The sequence below is a fragment of the Theobroma cacao genome, chromosome 9, assembly GCF_053813885.1.
Source record: "Theobroma cacao isolate CCN51 chromosome 9, ASM5381388v1, whole genome shotgun sequence".
Taxonomy (NCBI): Eukaryota; Viridiplantae; Streptophyta; class Magnoliopsida; order Malvales; family Malvaceae; genus Theobroma; species Theobroma cacao.
Genome location: NC_142647.1, coordinates 46460189 through 46477525, shown reverse-complemented (window position 1 = coordinate 46477525; position 17337 = coordinate 46460189). Strand labels below are relative to the sequence as shown.

General features: G+C 32.2%; 1 protein-coding gene across 1 annotated transcript; it reads right to left on the bottom strand.

Moving 5' to 3' along the window:
* Positions 1–5809: 5809 nt before the first annotated feature.
* NAT12 (nucleobase-ascorbate transporter 12) lies at positions 5810–16930 on the bottom strand. Its single transcript, XM_007015874.3, has 10 exons — positions 16025–16930; positions 15208–15305; positions 14940–15110; positions 12580–12680; positions 10322–10457; positions 10108–10158; positions 9678–9965; positions 8427–8661; positions 6907–7193; positions 5810–6412 (listed from the first exon to the last, which is right to left on the bottom strand). Exons 1-10 carry the CDS (start codon positions 16548–16550, stop codon positions 6191–6193), a joined length of 2115 nt encoding a protein of 704 aa, XP_007015936.1. The 5' UTR covers positions 16551–16930; the 3' UTR covers positions 5810–6190.
* Positions 16931–17337: the final 407 nt, after the last annotated feature.

The window sequence follows — 17337 nt, the reverse complement described above, 5'->3', positions numbered from 1 at the left end:
ATGAAGTCTCTAACGCAACTGTTATCATCAATAAACGTTCCCACCATTCGAGCAGCCTCTATTAATGGTTGTTCTCCAAGCTAAACATCTTCAAAATTCTTGATTCATAATATGATCTCTTTTTAGCAATTTTATACATTTGCCTGTTAAAATACATAAAATCGAATAAAATACATTGAAACCCCAATTCCATAAGTTTAATTTCCAAGATATATCTCTTTCCATAGCTATATAGGAAAGATTTGCAGGGTGAGGGCTAGCACATTTGTTTAGACACTGTCTAATCTTTTCCAAATCCATTTTCTTGAAATTAAAAACTTGGTTCAACAATGTCTATTCTTATTTTGAAAATAATATAACTTTCTTTTAACTACATTTAAATCGTTATTAACAATGCTTATAAAATATTCCAAAGCAAATTTTTAAATTTTTTTCTCAATATAAGCTTATATTAATTATAAAAAAGATTTAATGTCAATATATAATGTTCCAAAAAAAATATTAAGTAAATTGAAAATTTAAAAATTTGAAAAGGTAAAAAAAATTCAGTTAAGTTAATTAAATTCGAATTAACGGATTAAAGTCGATTAATCGATTAAATCAGTGAACAGTTAAAGTCGAGTTGATAAATTTGATTTTTTTTTTTTGAAAAGGGATAACTTTGATTTTCAAGGGTATAATATTGTTAATTTGATAAATGTTAGGGGTTTATGAGTCAAGAACCTTTAGCAATTAAAAACTCCAAGAAAAATAGCCTGTTTTGGTGGAACACAAACGAAGAAGTTTTCAAATTTCAATATTAGAATCACGGTTTTGGTTGTCATCAAGGGAAATTTGAATTTTAATAAAATATCTCTTATTATGGATTAAATTTTTTATTTTAAACATTTTTCTATACATAAATTAGATTTATAATATTCTTGGGTAATAAAGATGGTTGTACACTTTTTTATCGAAACAATCTCAATGTTGAGATTCATGGGAAAAAAAAACAACTTATTTGCCAAAGTATAGACATGAAAAAATAATTAGAAGCAATAAAAAATTTAATTGATATGTAGAAGACAATTTAGAAGTATGAAACGACAATTAAAATTAGTGAAAAATTTATTAAGAACTACTATTAATTCTAAATTAAATAACAAATCCAAACTAAAACGCATTTGGTTCTTAATTTCAGGTTCCCTATAAGTTAAACAACTCGTCCTCTTCTGAAAAGTTATTTAAGCCATCATTCATTATTTAACATTGATTTTATTTTTTTTAATTTATAATATAATTAAAAGATTATTGAGTATACGTTTGTTCCACAAAAATTGAAAATGATGCAAAGAAAATCAACAAAAACTTGTTCAAGGGTTTTAATCAGTAATTGATTGATTGTGAAACAAGCTGTTGTTATCGATTGTGAAAAGGTTTTCGAAACTATAAATGTATTCCCAATGCTTTATAAAAAAAAAATATTTTTTCAATGTTTTAAATTAATCCCTTCTTGAAAGACTCCAAGGGTTTTTCCCCATGTGAAAGAAATGAAAAACAAGTGTTTTATTATTTTTGTTTTTTGAAAGGATAGAAACACATATAATGAACTAACAAACGAAGGAAACAGGAGACGTGAAGTTTCTCAAGAAAAACAACAAAACCTGGCTTTAAACAAGGTTCGATATCTCTGCAATGCCACGTGCTTTCTTTGAGCTGAACAAGATGACTTCTTTCACGATGTTAGCGTAAGCCCAGGGCGCCCCCCTTCGCTGAATTTGGCCAACATTCACAGCTAGCAGCATGATATTGAATATATATATTGTATAAGAAAATGACATTTTGTTAACAACGTGTCATATTAAGAGTTTTGTTTTGATTTCTTACTTTTTTTTGCTAGAATGTTAAAAAAGAATTGACTAATGTTTAATGTTTCAATGCAAAAAATAGAAAATACTATGACAATTATGACTTGGCTTCGGTTATTTTTTTTTAAAGAGGGATAAGATTATGGTTCCAATCCTCGCTCTTTTTTCGATTTTTCTTGTAAAAAAGTAAAAATTTAAAATATAATATTTTAAAAGTCTCTAAAATATGTAAGAAATTTTAAATAAATTTTTATTTTTTTATATCATTCAATTAAGTTCTTAATGTTTGACTAAAAATTATAATCAAAACTTCACTTGTTAACTTGGTATGTTGATATGTTATAATCGATAATAATATGACATGTTGATGTAACACAATGATAAGATCGCATGGTAGTTTTTAGCTTCTATATGTTATGTCACATCAATACTATGTGAAATAAAAATGACAATTGATGTTTTAATTAATGATAATTAATCAACAATTAGTCAAAAGATATTATTTGATTTAAAATAAAAATATAAAAACTTAATTGAACGTAACAGAAAAATTAAGACTTATTTAAATTTTTTTAAATAGTTCAAAGCTTCTTAAAACATTATGTCTTTTTTAAATTACTACACGATTAAAGAACAATAGAATAATTCCAATAAAGATTTTGAATATTCAATAGTTTCATTATATTCCCAAATGACATGTAGATAATAAATAACAAAATTTATGAGTATTTATTTTTTTAATAAGTAGTCCGACCATCCGATATTTAAACATTTCTCTACAAATAAAATCCAATGGCAAAAGAAGAGGTGTTGTCTAATGATCATACTCATTTAGATTATAGAACTTAATTGTGGTAGGAAGTTCATGAACCGACATGACGAGATTATATTAACAAAATAAATTATTATTATTATTATTATTATTATATGTCTAATAATGAGAAAAATTAAGATCTTTATGCACATGATTGGTGAGAATCACACCAATCCTATTAAATAAGACTAAAAACTACATATCTGTATTTGAATATTTAGTGTAATGGTTGGTCCATAATCTTTTTTTTATATTAAAGAGCAGCCTTCGAATTTTCTCTTCCAAAATCTGTTTTTGAGGGAATCATGATGAATAATGTCACCCTCCTTAATAATTAATACTACTACATACTATAAACATACATAATTATGAGCAAGATTTTTGCTATGTCAACGTCTATCTGGATAAATATAGTTAATATGTGCATGAGAATAATAATAATAATAATAAATCTCGATTTGCTGAAAATTTTGTATAGAAGATCCAAGGAATCTTGTATTGTGCCAAGACGTGGGGCAGTTTTTCTTTTTGTTCTTTTTTGCCCCAGTTTGGCTGAACTTTGATTGGTAAGTGAAGTAGCAGCAGATAGCATGTGTTGCATGTTGTCAGTTAGTTGATCACCTTAACTATTTTTTTTTAATTTATTATTTAAAATTAAGGGCCAACAATTTGAGCGAAAATTCAATCAATTAAAGAGAGAATTAAGGTGACAAAATAGAACCTAGTGGTCCTCAAACTGAAGGATTCTGACCCTTAAAAAGGAGGGCAGTGGCATGTCCCAGTTGACAAGTGCTGCATAAAATTGTGGCCCCAACAAGTTTTAATTATTTGAAGTTATATTTATGGCTGAAAATAAAATGATTTATACACAAAATTGTTTGTCAACTGTTGGCTCCAACAGTAGTTTACACAACAACATAAACCTAACCTTCAATTTAAAACTACAGACTGATCAGTAATCTTATATCAGTAACAGAGAGCCTCAAAATTTCCTCTGGTTACCCCTGCAATTATAGAAGCAGTTTCACTTTCTGCAGGTGTATAACAAGAGTAAGAACATTAATACCATAGAATCATCGCTTCTGGTGGGATCAGCTGCAAAAAGTTTCTTTATGACATCATTTCATGCTGACCTTCATTGAGAATTTGGTCTCTGATATGATGATAGAGGATGTGATGTCTAGCAGGCTTGTTGGACTCAAAGCCACTCAGAAATTACAAAAGATTTCTTTCAACTCATCATAATCTGCATTATTTTATAGTAATAGCAGTAAAATATACATGGAGCCAAGCCCTCAAAGTCTTTGAGATCTAAAAAGGTGTATTAATCATTGCATATCTGAAAGTCAAAAAGTGTAAAAAGATTAACTCCAGAAGCAAGGTGCAAGATAAAAAATGAGAGTTAAAAGAGGGGAAATGTCCATAGTTTCAAACAGAGATTAGACATGTCAGCATCTGCAGTCCATTGGAACCATTTTCCCAATAATAGAAGAATGGGCAGTTGATGAATTATCTCAGAACAACTTTTTGGCCCTGTCACTGGATTCTAAGAAAGCAGGCAAAAAACAAGATGATGAGTTACAGCTCTTTTCCAACTAAATCTGGACTTTAAGAGACATGTACCTAAGTCTAAAAAATATTTCTTCTTTTATTTGTTTGGATGTCAAATATTTTAAGAAATAGCAATTTCTCTTTAAATTTCTATTCCCAAAATTTATTAAAATCAAGAAATAGTTAATACCAACTCCTTTTATATTTACTATTCTATGGTTGACGAATAGTTTTTAAAAATAATAAAATTAAAATATCTTTTATAAATTTAAAAAATTACAACTTTATCTATATAAAAATATTTTTTTCTCGCTCTTCCTCTTCTTCTTTTATTCCAACTTTTACCTTTTCCCTTTCCTCTCTAATCTTCCATCCACCATCGGAGGGGGTGACGGCAACGAAGGCAACAATGGATGTGGTTTTATGATCGGATCTGGAACTCTTCATCTAGATCCGATTGAGAAAATGCCAAATCCGACATTTAGGACTAGATTTGATCATGAGAAACGTGAAATCTGATTTAGACCCCCATGACTGGATCTGGCACTCCACAATCAGATCTGGTCACAGGGAGTATCGATCTAATGCCCTAGTGGCTAAATTTGACCATAAAGAGTGGCAAAATTTGACCATAAAGAGCGCCAAATCGACACAACATTACACCGACCACATCTCCAATGGCCAATCAAAGGAGAAGAAAGGAAAATAAAAAAAAAATTAAAATAAAAAGATTAAGTTTTTTATTATATATTATAAAAAATAATATTTTAAATTTAAAAATTAGTTAAAATTATTAATATTTGAATTATAATAATATTTAAATTATAAATAAAATATTGATATTTTAATTATCAATTATTAATATTTTAGATAAATTATAAATTATTAATATTTAAAAACTAAAATAAAAATATATTATTAATATTATAATAAAAAATAATTTTATATTTTTTATCTTCTATTCCTGGGTTATTTCAAAATCAATTTTACCAACCACGCATTACAACAGATCATTATAACAATTCTTACCTTATTCCTTTTTATAACCAAACTATATAAGAACATTTTCATTTTAATCCTCCTATTTTTTATCTCTACAAAATATCTAAAAAATACCTATTCTATTCCGCAATACAAATGTATCAGTTTTTGTTTCCTGGGCAGGGGTAAAACATCTATGTCCCTCCCCTTTTAATGGATTTCCTCTTTTAACTTTGAAAAAAAAAAATCCAAATGTATCAGCAAAGTTTACAAAAGGTCCACCGTTTGCTCTTCAACCTAGCTTCTTCTGTTCACTTCAAAAAAAGCAAAATCATACAATTTATGAATATCACATGAGAAAAACAGCAGATTACCTCTTTTGCCCTTGATACACATTCAGAAGAGAGAAGAATGTTTAAACTCTAAACCATTCTCATTATTCCAAAGAAGTTTGTTTAGTGATGAGCCGTGCTGCATTAAGTCATAGATCACATTACCCTGACACAGTGGATATGACTCTTTAACCATAGCTCTCACTGAAACATTACGATCAACCACTAGAAACGCAATACACAGCATAAAAACTGCAATGAAGAAGGAAGTAAATGCAGCACTCTTGAAAGAAGCTAATGAAATAATAATGGGAAAAAAATATACAAAAAGATAGTAGCAGCTAGAAGAAGTCTCAAGCAAAAGTGAAATGCACCTCTCGACAATTTTCAGTGACCTAAAAATCTAGATACAATGTTTATAATTTAAAATTACAACACCACTGGATCCTTCTGGATCCTCAATGTACACAAATAACTTATCTCTATAGCACCTATAGCCCCAAAAAAGTCCCATCGTGTGAGGAAAAAAACAGTTCAGGCAGCTATTTACCAATATGAGCCTAAGGGTATTCATTAAAATCGCAATGCAGGGCAGTGACCCCAGAGAATCGCTATTGATGAACTTAGACCATGCGCTGATGACTTAAATACCTACAAAAAAATTGTCAAAGCCCAACCCACTTTACCCATCTAAAAACCCGACCAACCTGGAAGGGCAACTCATAGTCTTTGACGACTGCAGGTTCCCTTCTTGCAGCCTCAGATTCAGACCAGACGTAAACCCCACGTTCTTGCCTACTTCCAGGAACAGTGTTGTCCAATATAACAGCCACAAGGAATGCTATTACCATGTGTAATGATAGCAATGTATTCATTATGTAGTTTAACTGCAAAAAAGACAATTAATAAACAGATGCTTATTTATTCGTAAAATAAGTTATGACAGCTAGTTGTGAACTAGAACATTCCAAGACATCCAGTTAAATTAATGGAGCATGGCAGGGCCCAAGAATTTCTTGGATTTTATTGAAAAGGATTTACAAATAAAAAATAGCTCCATGATCATATTTCTCATAAAGTTTTAATTGTCCATGTTTCAACATACTAGATATAATTATGTTCTATTAATCTTAGGTAATTGCATGATTATCAGTAATATCAATCTACGAGGTTTATTTCCAGCCACCATGCTTTTGCAATGTACGTGTGATCATGCAGCTATAAATACTATGAGAGGAGAAAAGGGGGACTTCTGATGGAAGATCTATTGGTTTTCATTATATCCTTTCCATTTTTCTCCAATCATTCAACATGCATAAGACTAGATAGGAAGCACGAAATATTGAGTTTATAGTTTAAATGAAAGTTAACGAGAGCATACCCCTCCAAATTTACTGTGGAAAGGTCCATGAGATGCCACAATATATGGTTGATAATAACTTGGAACAGACAAGTTGGAATTCGAAGAGATGCCATATTGCTGAAAGTAAGCTGGTATTGAGAGCGAGAAAAATAAAGATAATCCAACTATTATGATATTTCGAGAGCTTCCAGCCTCACTATAACGTAGATTTGACAAACCCAATGCTGCAAGCATTGCCCACATGAAGCACAGGAGAGCAGCAACCATGACTTCAGGAATTGAAGCAATAAACCCTCCAACTTTACCTGTGTGTGGCAGAAATGTGGTGTATTCGTGAGAAAAACAATTAGACAAAGAAAAAGGAGCTTCAACTTTGCACCATTCCATCTATCAAAAACATTTCTTTTTCAATAGATGCATCGTAATAAGACAAATTAAGTCAGTGTAAATTTAAAAGACAATACAATGAAATTTATTAATAATATCTATGACTAAATTGGGTGTAGTTAATTAGTGAGATAAAACATACAGTGCCCTAAGTCCTAAATTCCTCAGCCATGGACTTCTGTATATAGAACTCCAAATTTCAACTAAACCAAGAAAGTCATATCAGCCTAGGCCTTATTGGCCAAAGACTTGTTCAAGTTTCACCTATCGGATGAAAATGATTTCCTTCTCCTTTCTGCCCGTTTTTTGGGAGCAAATTATCCACCGAGATTACAAAGCCAGACCACCTTTAGACCCTGATTTTTTTCCCTCCTCATTCAACAAAGGCCTAAATGTCTCAAAATCAAATGTCAAGACCAAGACCATGGTGCAAACTTTGTTATAGATAAATACGTAAGGATGAAAGAACACATCAGTGCTCAACATATAAACATGAAAAGCACATTTAACTTTAAGACACTACAACAAAATCAAAATCACTCAATTATATTAAACATCAGACTTACAATGTCCCAGTAATACTTCAAACAGAAAAAACAAAATGTAATACTTAATGGTGAGCAGCACTTATCCCAGTGCAGTAACTTTTTTTATCATATTGTTGGCTTAATGCCACCATCATGTTATACAAAGGAACACCAATCTTATCATTTATGATCTTGTGAAACAAGAAAGTACTTTGCAAATGCACTGACAGAAACATTCCTAGGTATAGTGCTCCTAATCATTACATGCTTGAGTTCTATTCTTAAAAGAAACTCCCAAAGACAGATTTCTGTTAAAAAAAATGGATTCTATTTCAACCTTGTAAAAGCTTCAGTATAAACTAAATGATATATATAAACAAAAAATAAAGGCCAAAATGCAGTAGAATATGAACTAATAAAACAGAAAGAATCATCTGCGTAGTCATTAGAAGTTGATTCATCCTTGAATTATCTTAATTATTGATCTTTGCAAACAAAAATCAGATTTAGCATGCTGTGGCACATTAACATATCTCATGTCTTTGACAGATTAACAAGGATATTACAAGTTTTAGTCGTTGTGCCATCTTCAAAGTCCAAAAATTAAAGTTGATTAAAACATACCTACAAGGGATAAGACTATCAAAACACATGCACCCAATTCAACAGCTCTGCGGCTTCCCATCTTAGTCACGGCAATTGTATGCACATTTTCAGTAAGAGTTGTGGACCCAGTTCCTGTACCCCAGAGACCAGCTAATACACTGGACAGACCTTCAAGACCGATTCCTCTGCTAACAACACCGGGAGTTGGAGGTCTGGATGCCACCAGCAACGATGATGCATGGTATGAACCAACCTAAGAAATTCAGCAAGTAAGGTCAAGTCAGGATCTCATAAGCCACTTCAAAGTTCATACAACAAAATGGAAATGAAGATCAAAAAAGGCTAAAATCACATAAACTACATGTGTGTCCCTAAAATCTAGAAAAAAAAAAATAAATGTACTGCAACACGAGCTAGACATGAATTATTTTATGGTTCTATACTCCCTAGATCTGAGGAAGTTTGGCATCAGTTCCACTCCTAGGGCACTTCAAGAACTGCATATATGAATATATGCAAATAGATATGCATGCATGCATATGCTAGATTCGATAATTTAACCATCCACAAGCTTCCCCTAATTTTGCAAAATAAGCAGATCATATCATAGGAATTTGGTGGCAATATGCATCTGATTCTGTGCATAAGAAACGGATAAATTGACCTAAGGCAATCCAAACCCTTAAGAGGACTCTAACCCAGTGCATATAATACATTTATAAACAAGAACCTACGAATTTACTTTAGCCCTTCCAATGGGATTATGAAGGACTTATATTTCAGTCAGTTGCAAACGACTACAACAATTTGTTATTCCCTCCTCTAACATTTCAGAACTTAAAATTTCTGCCCTTCACTTTTACCACCTTGACTCTAAAGAAATTACAATACCATTCAAATTGACCTCAACAAGAATTCAGCATACCCTTAGCATACACTTGGACTTTATGTTCAATTTCAAGCACCAAGGTTAAGAGTTTTTTCTTTTTTTTAAAAAAGAATTCCCATCTTTCTTGGTAGGTCAGAACCAAAACCTTTTTGCTTATACACACCCCCAATAGTACGAAAATAAAGAAATTAACATTTTATTTGCATGAAATTCCAAGGCCTTCCAAAACAAAGTAACAAATTTTAGCTCAAAACAGAGAACATGAACCACCATTGAAGATGCAAATTCAGAAGAAAAAGAATCTATGATATGAGTCCAATTGCAATGAAAATATGATTCTACAGTAAATGCATCAATGTTATAGATAATAGGAAACTAACCGAATCCACTGAGGCTATTACTGAAACCACACACATAACAAGGGCCATTTTCCAGTTGAAGACAGGAGTTCCCCATTGTAATGGATAAGGAAACCTAAACCATGGGGAAGATTTCAATGCATGAGATGTATCAACTCGACAGTGCTTCATCCTGGAAACATGTTTTCTGCAGTGCTCAGATATTATATTTGAGGCAGGCACATTGGTATCACAACCTTTATAGCTATAAGCTCCTGCTTCAGTGAGCAGGAAAGCAGCTGCCCATGTGATTCCAAGGCCCAAAGGAACCTGGCAATTAACAGAAAAACCCGGAAAATGGTCACAAAAGATATGTGCAACAACATTATAAACTGTGTACCAAAAAGTTTTTTTTTTCTTTAAAAAAGCATATACAATAATGAATTCACAACTCTGTAATGAAAAAACTTACTGCATAGATTAGAAAAATGCGATGGCCGAGAACAGATATCTTACGAAGATACTGCACAAATGGAAACATCGTCAGATGTTTTCTCTCACAACCGAGTAAGAAAAAAAATTTAGATTTTAATAATTTAGGGATTCAGCCAGCAATAAAATGATAAACAATAATTAGAAAAAGGAATAAAACCTTGCAAAATTTAAAATGAGTTTCAAAAACTTACAAGAGAAAAAATAATAACCAACAATATCTGCGCAGCGCCAATCTCAAGACAGGTACCAACTAGTGGGAAACCATAACTATAAAAAGAAAGTCCAACAGCAGCAATAGTTGGTGCAACAACCACTGGATTGATCAACCTGAAAAAGAAACACAAATGAACTCAGTATAAAACACACCATTCAGTGAAGGGATTTTGTGCAACTAAGTCTGTTATGATCAAATAGCTGCATTATGTTGAAGCATCTTGTAGCTTATTTTGCATTGAACATGATGTTTACAGATAACTAATATGATTTTCTGAAAAAAAGTTATAAGCAGCTTTGGAATCAGGTTTGCACAACGTTTTCTGTTGACATATCACTGTTCATAGCTTAATATAGTAACTCTAATGCCATTCATAAGAGGCATAAGATGATGCCTGCACTTCATGGTTGCAATAGAGAATATGACTTTGAATAGAGGTGGCTGCTGAGAGTGTGAACTACGTCTGCTTTGGTGAAGGCAACCTCTCAATTTCAGAATCAAAACCAATTCAATGCCAAACCAAACCAAATCAAATCTTAGTCCAAACCTTACTTCGAATAAATGAGGGTTGAAACAAAGTTATGGTGGCAATTATTGACTTGACCTCTGGACCAAATTGGATCTGCCCAATTTCTTAAAGGTTTGGGTGATTGGGTCTTTAGTTCAACCATTTACAAGTACAAACCCAAAGACTTATTGTAAATAATACAAAAAGAAAAAAAAAATCTAGATCCTATTAGAAAAGAATGATAAATATTATCTACAATTTTTACCTAGTTCAAGTTTTTATGCTTTTCTTATACTAAAGGGTTTCTTTACCATCATGTAAAATTTGATAGTAAGACCTCATTATATCAAATTTTTAGTTGATATTTGAGATTTATTAAAGATAAAACAAAAAAAGAATATAATTAAAACAAACAAGTTAAACCTACTGCACATGTTTAACATAATTGTAAATGTGCTAGACTTAGGTCTATAATATGAATGTTAAATAGATGGGATGGGTTTGGAATGTGCACAAGCATGTTATATTTTGAGCAATTATTGGCAGCTTGGGACCTTAAGCAACATGCAAATTAAGTTATATCATCATGGTATTTCACAACACAAATGGCCTAGTGCACTTCCAATTTCATGGCCAGAGAAAAAGACAAGCCACCCAATTGATCTTGGATCATTGACTCCTCAACCATATTACCAACATACCGCCCTAGGAAAAATGAGCTTGGCCTCAACAGCATGTATTTGACACCATGAAATGGTAACAAAAAAAGAGTCACCTAATCAATATCAGGTATTTGACTCCTCAACTATACCAATACAACCATATGGCAGTCACTAAGCACCCTAAAACATATACAAATAGAATGAAGCACCATTTCTAACCCATATGTAGACCATACAACTTACAGGTTAGGTGCAAGAAAAAACCTAAGTTAACTTAAGCAGTCCAGAAGAACATCCACCAGATACACTACTTTGATCAAGCCAAGTAACTAACTCAAATCCTAACTTGAATACAGTAATTAACTTATGCCCTATGCTTACATATACAAGATGCCCTAAAGAATTGAAATGATTAAAACATCACACATAGTTTCTTTTTTGAGGTTCTCCTGCGCTCTAAAGACATAAGAAAGATGCATGCATATATATATATATATATATATGCATTAGACACACACACACAGATACACATTTATGATCTATGTTGCAAAACCATATCAAACTCATCAGCTTTGCATCTACTCAACCGATAAAATTTTAAAACCTCAATGGATGAATGGCAATATGAAGAGGCATTATACATCCAATTACCTTTCAATATCAACAATTCTTTTTAAAGATTTCTTCACAGTCGATATTATCACATCCATGGTCAGTCATAGCTACCAGGTCAGAAAAATGGGCAATTGGGTGACAAGTAAGAGTTATCAGTAATGCTGAATAGATGCCAAACCTATTTATATAAACTCAAAGCAACATTAATATAGAGATGAGACTAATGGTTAGAATAATGATTTGCTTGACTTCTTAACTAGGTTTATCTAATTATATAATTCATGATAGAACAATTAAAGCAACTTAACTCTAACCAATCTACTCATGTTCCCAATATTGACTAAGTCTGACCAGTAAAAGGAATGATATTGATTTAGTAGTTAATTTTAGACTTTGGAGACCAGTAAATGAAACATACTAATGAATAATCAAACTAGTAATGAAACATACCTCAAAAACAATGACATTAGTCCACTATATCCAAGTATTGTTTGAAAAGCTGAAGCTATGATAATGGCTCCCTGCAACTCCTTCATAATATGCTTGAAGTTCTGCCAAGTTGAAATGATTTCCCAAATGTAATGTTAAAAAATCAACACAGTAGATGTTCAGCAAACTCAAAATTGCCATCACATAAAATGAACTTTTAATATCAAAAAAGGAAATACAGATATGGTACAAGATTCAAGTTGAGGTGAAAAGAAAAGTACCACTGGACTAACTACCTTATCAAAACAAAAAAGAAGAAGAAAGAGATAAAAGACAGCAGTCAGATTAAGATTTCTAACTAAAGATTTCCAAATAGTAAGCTGTGGTCTTCCATTACGTCTTCTTGCAAAACTCATCAAGATATTACAATAACTAAATTTTAGATCCCTAAAATCATCCTCCTAATCCATTTCTTACATAGTTCAATGATCTCATAATTTCTTGCCTGTTGTTTGAATATATACTAACAAGTCACAACTCAAAACAGACCTAATGTGGATATGAATCTTTGAAAAAAGTTGTGGCTTTTCAAAAACAAAAGATTCTTTGGTTCCAAGAAGTATAAATAACAACCGAGGCAAATAAATTAGATCACCAAGTTATTGAGTACCAGTCTGTGCCCAACATTACTCGTTTCTTCATAGAGTTTGACAACCAATTGTTCATCTTGTCCTAAATAATGATGACACTAGAGAAGCAACAATTTCAACCTTTACACAGAGATAAAACAAAAGAATTATATGAAACTAGATCGACTACTTAAATTGCATCAATTTGCCAGTCCCATGTTGATGCTATAGTGAAGAAACAACTTCTTTAAGTAATTTTAAAAATTCACAAGTGTTTTCATATCCAGGACAAATTTGTAATTTGCAGCTTGTTGTCATGTGTTTTACTTGTTCAATTCCTATTTGGAATCCTAATCCTATTCGGTAAAGAATATCATAATAGTTTCTATAAATTTCCAAACTATGTGTTATTTTATATGACTTGCTGTTTTGGTTATTAAAACACCAATGCCTGAAGTGATATCCTTCCCTCTAATTGTTCTATTTCTTCTTCTTTCCCAATTGCTACGGACTTTAGGCTTGGCAATTTTGTTTACAATGCAACAACATGACACGGATTTAAGCAAGTTTGGATTTAGAGTAATCATGTTTCGTGTATTTATCATGTCGACATGGTTAAAACACAAAAAAATCTTATCTTAACCATGTCAAATCCACTTAACCGTTTAAGACTTGTCTAAGACACATTTAATTAATTGTGTTATTGAGTACTCGTATAACTCGTAACCCATTTATTACCCATTTACTTAATTGTGTTCACGAATCAGGAGACAGGTTTAGTACAAAGTTAAGACCCATTTATTGACCTACATAAATACTAATATTTTTCTGATGATTAAGATTTATTGATATTAAATTTGATTATATTTGCCTTTCCAAAAAAATTTATATTTGATAAATATTATGATATTTATAATTTTTTATTATAAATTTAAATAATAGAATTATATTTTAATAGCATATATCTTAATTTAATAACATTAATCAAGTTAATCATATCAATTGTGTTAATCGTGCAAATAAGTTACAAATAGTACCAATTTTATTCGTATTAATAGTGTAAATAAATCGAATCATGCTGTATAAAATTTAACTCTACCCATTTAATAAACGTGTTAGTCATGTTGTACCGTGTCGTGTTACATGTTTAATAAACATACCTATGTATGTATTTAAGATCTTGACACAGTTAATTAATCGTGTCATGTTCATGTTTACCCATTATAACTATTAATACCTTATGTTTACACAATGCAGTTAAGACACAAAAACATGAATTGTCGGGTCTCAATTGCCCACAAAGTAGAAAACCTCAAAACCTAAGAACTACATCTCTATCATAGAACAAATCAAACTCTGCTTTTGAAACATTGAAATATTAAACCCTCTACATGTTTTTTCATCAATTTTCACCATAAATCATCCACATACAGCATTAAATTTCAGCAATTACAATCCTTAACCATTGCTTTGTTAGGATACTATCTAACCCTAAAGTTACAAACTCTAATCCTACTTCCCATTGCAATACATTATTTAACCCCAAAATTTCAAATTCTAATCTTACTTCCCATCACACTATCAAATAGTTCTAAAATCCTGATCGAACAACAATTTAATATATGAAATAACATTATCTATTTGTCAAATAATTTATAATTTGTACATCTGCAGGCAAGTGAAATAATTTATCAATGGATAAATGCAAAACATGTTTACTGAACTAACTATAACCAGAGAATAGAAACATACATTTCCATTTAGGCCTTGAAACTCCGGAGAGTTAATTATCGCCAATGCAGGAGCTAGGAAAACAAATGATGGACCTTGTATCAGAGGCAACCGTGACCCGAAGAATGAATGCAATAGCGTGGTCACTCCTGACACAAAGAGCACTGTTGACACCACATTTGCAGTATCCTCCTACACCCACTAAAGCCAATCAGATCAAGCCATCCACAGTCTACATTTCTAAATATATGCACTTCGAATTAAAATAAAGCATAGTTTAATCACTCACATAAGTGCCACCCATTGGAGGAACTATAACGAGTGGAATAAGAATCAATGAACCCAACATCGAAAGAAAATGCTGGAACCCATAAAGACCAATGGGAACTGGCAAAACAATAGAAGCTGTCAAAAAATACTTATTCCCAGATAACCACAAATCACATTCTTTTAAAGTTCCAATAGCATCTAATTGTCATCAATATACAAGCCAATCATCAAATATTCTTACCTATTTCCAATGAACATAAATACATAGCATGATTTCTTTTTGGTTCCGTCACAAGTCTTACTATCACCAATTTACAAGCAACAACAGATCTTAAATTATCAATAATTTATCAATAAAATTAAGCAAAGAGCACATTGCTCACAACTAAATACGAAATAAGATAGAAAAGAAAGCAACTAATAAACCATGGAAATAAGCCTATCGCTATAACCAATGAAAGCACACAGCTTTCACCTAAAATAGGAAGAAAATTTACTAAACAAGTAATACTCCAAAAATTAAACAATTAAGCTTTCAGTTGTCAATTCAGATAATATCTCACAGTATCAAAACGGCTTCTATATAAGCTAAACTACAAAGACCAATTAAACAATTAAAAAATCTATCTTTCACTTTCAAATAATGTGACAAACACGAACAAACAAGCCACACTTCTAAAAAGAATTACAACTACCCCATTTCACTAAAGCCATAAAAAAAAATCTTCTTTTCTTTTCAATTTCACCTCAGCTTTGAAACATTAAAAAAAAAAAAACAAATTAGACGTTTTTTAAGGAAAACTAAACCTCTTTTTTTTCTTATTTTATAAACTTACCAAGACCAGGAGTATCTCTAAGCTCATATTTCATATGTGAATGCCTTCCTACAAATCCTTGATCATCTACATTCTGTGGCAACACATCCACCACTTCCTCATTTCTCAAGGGCCTCCTAGTCGGCTGCTGCGGCTGCGACGAGGCCCCTGTTTCCGCAGCCCCATTCGTACCCGTATGGCCATTAGCACCGGCACCGGAGCCCCCTTTATTCGCCCCATCAGCCTCCCTCCTCTTCTTCACCGTCTGATCTTTCTCCACGGGACCCTTCTCACTCACCGGCTGCTCCCCATTCGCCACAGGTGGCGCGGGTCGAACCCGACCCGCTTCGATATCAGGCTGGTTCTCATTCTCTCTAGCCCTTGGAGGCAAAGCTATTTGTCCCGACTCACTCGCATTCGTTTCTCCGGAGAATTTGGGCCTAAACCCAGTTCGCTTAGCCCAAGAAGTTGGCGGAACGGGAGCTGCATCGGGAGCTGGTGGCCATGGTCCCGGTTTCGGTCGGGTTTTCGGGTCAGAACTCGACATTATAAAAAAAGCTACACAATCCCTTACTGGGTCATAGCTTTTAAGCTTGTATATGACGATTACAGATCTGGGTTTTCAAGGGAGAAAGAAAAAAGCTCAAACAGTAGTGGTTTTGTTAGGGCTTTGCAAGGAGCTTTTTAGGGAGAGAAAGAAGGGAAGTTTCTCTTGTTTTTCAGAAAGAAAAAGGAAGAAATGAACTTAGTTTAGTACTAGTAGAAAAGCGAAGAGAAAAGAAGAGAGGGGAAGGGAAGTGTGAGAGTGAGTGAGAGAACGGGGTTCTTATTGGGGCAAGTGAAGTGAAGTGAGAAAAACGAAAAAAGAGTAGAAAAGATGACAAAAGAAAGAGAGACTGTAGTGGATGGGGGAGTGAGCTAAAACCGCGTTTTTTCTTTCTTCTTAAATTTTTCATGTCGTGGGGTTTGGTTTGGTTTAGTTTAGTTTAGTTTCTTCCGAGATAATAGGGATGATGTCATAAAAACACAGGGGTTCATTTGATGTTGCCTTGACTAAGATTATGTTTGTTTTATTTTAACGGCTAACTAAACTCTCTCTTTTTTATACAGCTAAAAAAACAAAACTAATCCTCTTAATCCATGCAAATAAAAAGGAGAAAATTATTTTTTTTCCCCCCATTTTATCAATGTGAAAGTGTAAAAAAGAAAAATAAAAGTAGTTGAATATAACATGTTACCTAATAATTAAGATTTGGCTTAGCATTGTTGTTACTTTTCTTTAAAAAGAATATAAGATTCAAGATTTATATTCTATCTTTATGTTTTACTTTCTC